General features: G+C 34.0%; 1 protein-coding gene across 2 annotated transcripts in view; it reads right to left on the bottom strand.

The window, feature by feature from the left end:
• LOC122263159 (potassium voltage-gated channel subfamily KQT member 1) overlaps nt 1-10,000 on the bottom strand; it is a gene marked incomplete in the record, with an annotated part of 593,154 nt that overhangs the window by 222,696 nt on the left and 360,458 nt on the right. For both annotated transcript variants that reach the window (XM_086541080.1, XM_086541079.1), the window contains 1 exon segment: nt 3,328-3,816. In XM_086541080.1, the coding sequence (XP_086397206.1) occupies nt 3,328-3,816 (489 nt within the window).

Genomic DNA, 10,000 nt, shown 5'->3' on the forward strand with positions numbered 1-10,000 from the left:
ATCATCACCATCGTTATCATCATTATCATTATCAATATCATCATCATCATCTCTCTCTCTCTATCTATCTATCTATCTATCTATCTATCTATCTATCTATCTACTATCTATCTATCTATCTATCTTTCTCTCTCTCTCTCTCTCTCTCTCTCTCTCTCTCTCTCTTTCTCTCTCTGTATCTCTCTTTCTCCTCTCTCCTTTTCTCGTCTCTTGTCTCTGCTCTTGTCCTCTCTCTCTCTCTCTCTCTCTCTCTCTCTCTCTCTCTCTCTCTCTATCTATCTATCTATCTATCTATCTATCTATCTATCTACTATCTATCTCTCTCTCTCTCTCTCTCTCTCTCTCTCTCTTTTCTCTCTCTCTTTCCTCTCTCTCTCTTTCTTTCTCTCCTCTTTCTCTCTCTCTGTCTCTGCTCTCTCTCTCTCTCTCTCTCCCGCTGTCTGTCTCTCTTTCTCTCTCCTCCGTTTCTCTCTCTCTCTCTCTCTCTCTCTCTCTCTCTCTCTCTCTCTCTCTCTCTCTCTATCTATTTCTCTCTCTCTCTCTCTCTCTCTCTCTCTCTCTCTCTCTCTCTCTCTCTCTCTCTCTCTCTCTCTCTCTCTCTCTCTCTCTCTCTCTCTCTCTCTCTCTCTCTCTCTCTCTCTCCTTCCCCCCCCCCCCTCTCTCTCTCTCTTAAAACTTTCTTTTGAACACTCTAGCAACATCTGTCGACAGCGGATATTGTAAACAGTGACAGCACTTCAGTCGGTTTGTCCTACCGGTTGTCTGGGACCATTCTTTTCATGTCCTGAAGCCTCTCTTCTGATAAATGCTTTTGTCTGTCATGTTCATATGAATTATATCGTGATATTTTATCTTCAAAATCATCACTCCTATCGTCAATATTGTTATCTTTATTATTAGTATGTTTGTGGCCTGGTTCGGTAGGGTACATATCTTTGTCTGTCTGTCTGTCTTTATGTCTCTCTCTCAATCTCTTTCTCTCTTTCTCTCTCTCTCTCTCTCTCTCTCTCTTGTTCTCTCTCTCTCTCTCTTACTCTCATTCTCTCTCTCTCTCTCTCTCTCTCTCTCTCTCTCTCTCTCTCTCTCTCTCTCTCTCTCTCTCTCTCTCTCTCTCTCTCTCTCTCTCTCTCTCTCTCTCTTTCTCTCTCTCTCTCCCGTTCCCTCTCTCTCTCTTTCTTTCTCTTTCACTCTTTCGTCAATATTGTTATCTTTATCATTAGCATGTTTGTGGTCTGGTTCGGTAGGGTTTTTATTAATCTATAATACATATCTTTGTCTGTCTGTCTGTCTTTATGTCTCTCTCTCTCATTCTCTCTCTCTCTCTCTCTCTCTCTCTCTCTCTCTCTCTCTCTCTCTCTCTCTCTCTCTCTCTCTCTCTCTCTCTCTCTCTCTCTCTCTCTCTCTCTCTCTCTCTCTCCTCTCTCTCTCTCTCTCTCTCTCTCTCTCTCTCTCTCTCTCTCTCTCTCTCTCTCTCTCTCTCTCTCTCTCTTTCTCTCTCTCTCTCCCGTTCCCTCTCTCTCTCTCTCTTTCTTTCTCTTTCACTCTTTCACTCTTTCTTGTTAACATTAGTGTTATTAATATCATCATTATGATCACTGTTTTTATCATTTTTTATCATCAGTAGCATCATTGTTATGATTATGATTACCATTATCATCTTTATCATTATTATTATTCTCACTATCATTATTATCATTGTCATTGATATCATTGCTATCATTATTATCATAATTATTATTAGCTTTTTAAAATCATCATATTTATTACTGTTATTATAATTATCATTATGTTTTTATCAATATGATTTATTCATTATTATTAGTAGTAATATTATCTTTATCATTCTAATTTTCATTATCACATAATAATTAATATTACTGTCATGACTATTACATTTTCTGCCAGTACAGTCATTATTACTATCATTTTGATTACAATAATCGTTATTACTGCAGCATTAATTACGGATTAGTAAGAGACTATATCTTTTAAATCTAGCATTATGTTTATAGGTATTGTTTTGAAATTTCAGATAAAATAAAAATTTGGCAATGGAAAATCTGCTTTGGCAATACATTTTGCAACGAGTCAGAAACCTGAGATTTGATAGACCTGCAACGGTGTGGCGTTTGCAAACCTAACTCCTAACTGATGATATAATTTTCGCTGCCCCCTTTTCTTCTTCTTCTTCTTCTTCTCTTTCTTCTCCTTCTTCTTCTTCTTCTCCTTCTTCTTCTTCTTCTTCTCCTCCTTCTTCTTCTTCTCCTTCTTCTTCTTCTTCTTCTTCTTCTTCTTCTTCTTCTTCTTCTCCTCCTTCTTCTTCTTCTCCTTCTTCTTCTTCTTCTTCTTCTTCTTCTTCTCCTTCTTCTTCTTTTTCTCCTTCTTCTTCTTTTTCCTTTTATTTTTCCTTAAACCTTTGACAGCCAATCTTCTCCTTGTATAAACTCCATCACCGATCAAGAAGTTAAATTTTATCTACAAGGCGAAGCGGCAGGTAATATATATTTTTCATCTCGCGAAGTTGATAAAAAGTTTGGTATATAAGAGTGTCACTCTAAGAAAAAACACTGATATGCAGGAAAGTTATAGATTAGCTTTCAGTCACGAGGGTGATTTCTTGTCTACTTGGTGAGCTTTGCTTTGATATATGGAGATTCTCAGAGGTTCCTTTAAGGCACAAAATCTTTGTAGTTATATTGTTAGTAACAGAACCACTACCTATCATTCCATACCTGATACGAAACCAAAGTATTATGTGTTATATATATACTGTCAGTATGTGAGTGAACTGTGTATAATCTTACAACAATCCTCACGGGATAAATCAGGATACAGAAGCTGCTTATAAAACAAAACCTTGATATAAGGAAAGAAAAGGAGGAAAGAAAAGGAGAAGAGGAAATAGAAGGAGAAAGCATATGTAGGATGTCCAATTATCTCCAAGGGAACCTGCAGTGAGTAAACCATGAGAAATGAGGCCAGGAAAAAAGATTTTTAAAAAGTTCAATATAACAGACAATCTTACAGGAAGGAAAATTAAAGTGAAAGGAAAGATTCGGTCGTGATAAAAAGGATGCAGTAGATATTAAAGACGTGATTGCAAGAAGTTTAATACTGTACATGAAAATTTACAAACGTGAATTATTAATAGGCAAGGGAACAGGAAAGCACAATCAACATCGTGATAATATACAATCTAATAAATTTGTGAAAAGAGTAAAAAAAAAAAAAAAAGGTGAGAATAATGTTTAATAATATTCACAAAGAGAGAGAGAAAAATAGAGAGAGATAACAAGAAGGAAAACCACGATGATCATGCAGTCTCACCTGCCCGACCATTTCTCGTACTTTCAGTATGGATGGAAGGCGTGTCCGAAAAGGTGACTCCGGGAGAACTGGGCTTGGGGTCGTCGACGCTTAAGACGATGCCAGAGCCGCGGAGGGGATTCGGACTGGGCAGGGGCGGGGCGTTGGACTCCTGCGACCCCGAGGACACGGTGATGGCGAGGGAACCTAACGTGGACGTCTCCTTGAGAGGGGGATTCCTGCGTCGCTTGGTGGGAAAGTCCTGCGGGGGCTTGGGGGGGAAGACATAGGAACCCTTGGCGAATTTGCCTTCTTCCCCGTCCCCTCGGCCCCTCGTCACGCCCACTTCGTAGCCCTCGACGTCCCCTTCCTCCCCCAAGATGCTCTCCTCCATCGCGGTCTCGTTCACCTCCTGAAGGTAGTCGCTGCCGAGGTCGGTGAGGTCGGAGATGGTGTCCGCCGTGTTCATGGTGGAGAGGGGGCTCGGGGTGGGGTTGGGGGGGGAGTGATCTGTCCAGGAGGTGGGGGGGGGGGGAGAGAAAGAAGAGCAGATGGTTAGACATTTTGTAAATGTATCGTTTTGTCTTCTAGATTACTAATGATCTATTCTATTTATCTACTAATCTTATAAAAGTCGAATGTCAAGTTGGTTTATTAATTGATTGTCAAATTTATTTCACCATAGAGAGTTGATGATAAATATCTATGACTTTTTTTAGAGTAATATCTATGATTAACTTAGTATGATTTCATTTTGAAATATTCCTTACATATGCGATATATAGGCAAATAAACTAGGCCTATTTGACTCATATATTAGTTACAACATCAGTCAATAAATAAACACTGATATAACATGATAAACGAATAGGCTGGTATGAAAGGAGAAACATGGAATGAAGACACTACCAAAATGTTTCGTAATTTTCTTCTCCTGAACGAAAAATGATTGTGAAAACCTTGGCTTATTTCCACTAAATGAAAAAATAAAATTATTATCAGAATGATGGTATTAATGATGTTAATGATGATGATTATGATTGAAAAAAAAACTCTCATTTGCAATACTTTCCATCATCTCATGCGTGTGTGACACTGGAACTCTATCATTGAATTTCGGTGTCCTACATTTTGAAATTCCATTGCAACTTTAGCCAGAGGATGCAATGTGCAACGTGCAGAATTAGCACTCTTGCTGCATTTATGTTTAACTGGCAAAGCGTGCAGGTTTAAGCCCTTTTTTCCCCCCACAGGTGGCCATTGATGTATGGATAATCGTGTCTTTTATTCATGTGAGTTTTTGATTAAATGTTAAACCGCGTAATTATTCCCAGTGCAAAAGTATTAATGGATTAATCATGAGTTTCATGGTAGGTGGAGCCATTAGATTATGAGGCGAGAGGTTTTAATGAGGATGAGGTCATTCGAGCACATCAGCATTTGATTTATTCTCTTCGCGGTCATCAATATCGCTTTTTCTCATCATTGCTATCATTGCCGTCCTTTTTTTCTTCTTTTTCTTATCATTTTTATCATTATCGTATTTCTTTCTTATTTTTCTTATCATTGTTATCATTGTCGTCCTGTTTTCTTATTTTTCTTATCATTTTTATCATTATCGTATGTTTTTCTTATTTTTCTTGTCATTTTTATCATTATCGTATTTTTTTCTTATTTTTCTTATCATTGTTATCATTGTCGTCCTGTTTTCTTATTTTTCTTATCATTTTATCATTATCGTATGTTTTTCTTATTTTTCTTATCATTGCCGTCCTTTTTTCTTCTTTTTCTTATCATTTTTATCATTATCGTATTTTTTCTTTTTTTTCTTATCATTGTCGTCTTTTTTTCTTATATTTCTTACCATTTTTGTCACTATCGTTCTTATTTTGTCATGATCATTTTCATTATCATCGCTGTCATTGTTGTTATTATTGATATCATTGTTGTGATTAGGATTATCACCATCGACATCATCATTATCATTAGTAGTACTATTATCATTGTTTGCATTCTCATTTTTATCATTATCATCATTAGTAGCTAATCATCATTATAATCATTATCATTATTATTATTATGGTTGGCATCATTGTCATTATCATGGTGGCTATCATTATTTTTGTTATCATTACTGTTTTTTTTTTCATTTTTTCATTGTCATTATCATGGTGGCTATCATTATTTTTGTTATCATTACTGTTTTTTTTTCATTTTTTCATTGTCATTATACATTATCAATATTACCATCACCATCAATATGGTCATGCGATGTGATGTTTTTCTTTCAATTGATTATCATTTATTTCATTTATTTTTCATGGTGTGACGGATACTGAAAGGGTGATTCCTTGCCAATGAGTTGATTTTGGGCAGAATGATTGTGGTTGCTGTGTGTGGCAGATTAAGGTTGATGGAGGTAGATTGCGAATAGCTTTTATGGTCGGGTAATGGTTGATAATGGCTAGATGTGTAGCAATGAGTGGTGAATGTGCGGGAGGATTACGCAAAACGTTATGTTCGGTACTTATGCAGAAATCCTGGTTGAGTTGCGTGATGGCCAAAGGGTTTTTTTACTTTGATTTACTGGGTGTTTTATGTGTGTGTGTTTTTGTGTATTTATGCACATTTACACACACAAACAAACAAATTAAAACAGATCTCTCTCAATTTCTCTCTCTCTCTTTCTCTCTCTCTCTCTCTCTCTCTCTCTCTCTCTCTCTCTCTCTCTAATTCTTTATTTTGCCTCTGTCTCTGTCTCTGTCTCTTTTTCCCCACCCTCTCTCTTTCTCTCTTTAGCCTCTCTCTTCTCTTCCATCTCTCTCTTTAGACTTTATCTCTCTTTCCTTCATTTACCCCTCTCTTTTCTCCCTCTCTTTTTTTCTCTCTCTCTTTCGGTAGGTGTGTGTGTCTGTATGTTTTTGCATTGTTGGTTCACTGGATTATTATTGTAAAGGGACATATTGCTAGAGACATATTTTCACTTTTTTTTCCTTGTCCTGGGGTGCGAGTACTTGAAATTTGTTGCCTTAAATTTACGTATTAGAACACTTAGTATGTTTTGCTTTGATTTGATCTTTTATGTAGTTATGCTATGTTTCAGAAATAAAAATCATGAGAAATCATGATTAAGAAACTCGTCGTTGGCTGGTCACTGAAATTTGGAAAAAGGTTAATAACGATGGTATAATTCTTGTTCAGAGTTTTGGATAATCTTGAAAAGTGAGGAGACCATATATATTTACAGTAGGTTTTATTTTTCATTCAGTCTCAGACATCTGTTTGACTTAATACTCAATATCTAGCTGTCCATATGTAGTATATATTTACGACATCACTCCCTTTCTTTTATTTGGAACAGAGAGAGAAAGAGAGATAGAAAGAGAGGGAGAGAGAGAGAGAGATAGAGAGAGAAAGAGAGAGGGAATGCTCGTGTGTGTGTGGGGTGGGGGGTGTATACATGAATATATATATACATACATATATATATATATATATATATATATATACATATATATATATATATATATATATATATGTATATATATATACATATATATAACATATATATATATATATATATATATATATATATATATATATATATATATATATATATATATATATATATATATATATATATATATATATATATATTTATTTATATTTATTTATATTTATATATATATATATATTATGCGTGTGTGTGTGTTTGTGTATCCCTGTGTTTCTGTATATACATATATATCTATATATATTAATATATATATATATATATATACATATATATATATATATATATATATATATATATATACTATATGCATGTATGTATATAGGGAATATGTAAAGATGTCAACGGCCATGGATCGTCACTCAGTTCTCTGTCAGTCCTCTGCTATGCACCAAGTGATTATGCATCGGGCATCGTAGCCAAATGACAGAGCGGAGAATTGCCTCATTTCCCTGAAACATGAGGAGCTCAAGGACAATAAACTTGGTTCCTCATAAACGTTGCCATTCAGTGAAATGAAATTGCTATCAGATTGGGTGATCATAGAGGTTAAATGTTGGAGGTTTGAATGAGGATGAGTCAGCGACTCTGGTATGAAAAAATGAAAGACATCTATTTTCCTTGATCAGAGTCATTTGTTACTCATTTGGTGAGTCGATATTGCATTTTTTTTTACACAGACACACATAGAAACACACACACACACATACGCGCCCACACACAAGCAAACATCCACCCATTCATAAACACACAAACACACACACGTCCACACACACACACACACATTCACACACATATACACGTCCACACACACACACACACACACACACACACACACACACACACACACACACACACGCACTGAATTTATGAATTATGAATCTGTGGCTACAGTACTGTATGAATGTATAACAGTGGACGGAGGTGGACTTTTAAAAACATTAAGTTATTAATGAATGGTGCAACATTAGATTTTACCTAAAGCATTTCAGTTTTTGCAATGATGTTAATCATCATATGATCTCTGAAGTTGCATCGCTGATTGTTTAGAACGCAATAGATCACAGGAACAGATTTATATAAGAGCAACTCAGAGAGAGAGAAAATTAATAGCTATATAGAAAAGAAAACGAGAAAGACTAAGAAGATGGAAGACTGAAAGAGGGGAGAAATAGAAGAGAGAAAGAGAAAAAGAATAAAGAGAGGAAAAGAGGTAGAGACTGAGTAACATGGCAGACAAAGGCGAACAAAGGGAGAGAGAAAATTAAAAGACCACAGAAAGGAATGTTGGAAGAAAGATAGAGAGAGCGAGAGGGAGAGAGCGAAACAGAGAGAAATAGAGACAGAAGCAGACAGAGATAGATACATTGAGATATAATAAAAAGAGAAGTAAAGACAAACACACAAAAATCAAGAAAGCCAAATAAACAAACAGACAAACAAGAAAAGAAAAAAAAACACACACAAAATTAAGCGAAAAAAAAAGAAAAAAAGAGAGAAAAAGTGACTGCCAAAGAGATAGGAAAAATATAGCATTTCACAGCCCATTGGTATTCCACCACTGGTCCAACAGAAAACAAAACCCTGGAATACATTCATAAATAGACCATTGTTCCTTTTCCGTTCGACTTTCACATCATTATCATTCTTTTTATATACATCGCGGATCACGTAACGTCACATTCTAGTTGCATGAAGCTCTAATAGACTTCCTGGTTTGAAAAAAATGCACTTCAAAAATGTTGAAGCAAACTCTCCAGTGACAGCCAATGGTATGCTGATGAGCATTGATGTTAAGAGCGAAAGTACATTTCTATTGTGAATGATGATGATGGTGATGATAGTGATGATGATGATCATAAGGATAAAGGAATGTTGGAAGAATGATAATAATAATGATAATAATAATAATAATGATAATAATAATAATAACAATAATGATAATAATAATAATAATAATAATGATAATAATGATCATGATGATAATGATGATCATAATGATGATAATGACCATGATGATATTGATGATGATGGTATCAGTAATGGAAATGGCGACAATATGATAATAAAGATGATGATCCTAATGATCATGATGATTGTAATAGTGATAAAGTTGATCATGATAATAACATGATAACAATAATAACAGTAGTGATAAAGATGATAATAATGACAATGAAGATAATGACAATATTACTATTATTACTACTACTAATATTGCTACTACTAAAATTCATCACAATTGTAATAATAACAAACATTATATTAATGATGATAACAATAATAATTATAATAATAATGATGATAATAATGATGACAATAATGATAATGAGATGAACAACCAAAATGATTAGGATGATCATAATAATGTCTAGTTATCATCATGACAATAATGATACGAGTAATGGTCATGATAATGATATGTATAATAATAACATTAATAATGATAATAATAATAATAAAGATGATAGTAAAAACGATTATAGCAGTTATAATAATGACAGCAACAATAATGAGGATAATCATAATGGTAATACCAGTATGATAAATATAATGATAATAAAGATAATAATGATAATGTAGATAACAATAATGATATTAAAAATAACCATGTTGTAATCATAATGATAAAAGTGATAATGATAGTGATAATAGTAATAATGAAGGTGATGATAAATATCATAGTAGCAAAAATAATGATGATAATAGCAACAGTGAGGAGGATTTTAAGATAATGATAACTGTCATTATCACTATTATTACCGTTATTGCTATTATTGCTGCTGTTATCATTATCATTGTTATTATTGTTATTGCTTTTTGTATCATTATTATTGTTGTCATTATAATCATTCTTATTGTTGTCATTATCATTGTTGTTATTGTTATTACTGTTATTATTATCCTCATTGTTATTATCATCATTATTCTTATCAATATTATAAGTATCATCATTATTATTACCATCATCATAATCATCATTATTATCAGATATAATCATCATCATTATTATTACCATCATCATAATCATCATTATTATCAGATATAATCATCATCATTATTATTACCATTACAATCATCATTACAATTGTTATCACTATTATAACCAATATTCATAACATTATTATTATCATCATTGCTCTCATAATCATTTTCACTATTGCGATGGGGAGGATTATA

This window comes from Penaeus japonicus, unplaced genomic scaffold, assembly GCF_977035675.1.
Source record: "Penaeus japonicus unplaced genomic scaffold, GWHDUDI00000001_assembly GWHDUDI00000010, whole genome shotgun sequence".
NCBI lineage: Eukaryota > Metazoa > Arthropoda > Malacostraca > Decapoda > Penaeidae > Penaeus > Penaeus japonicus.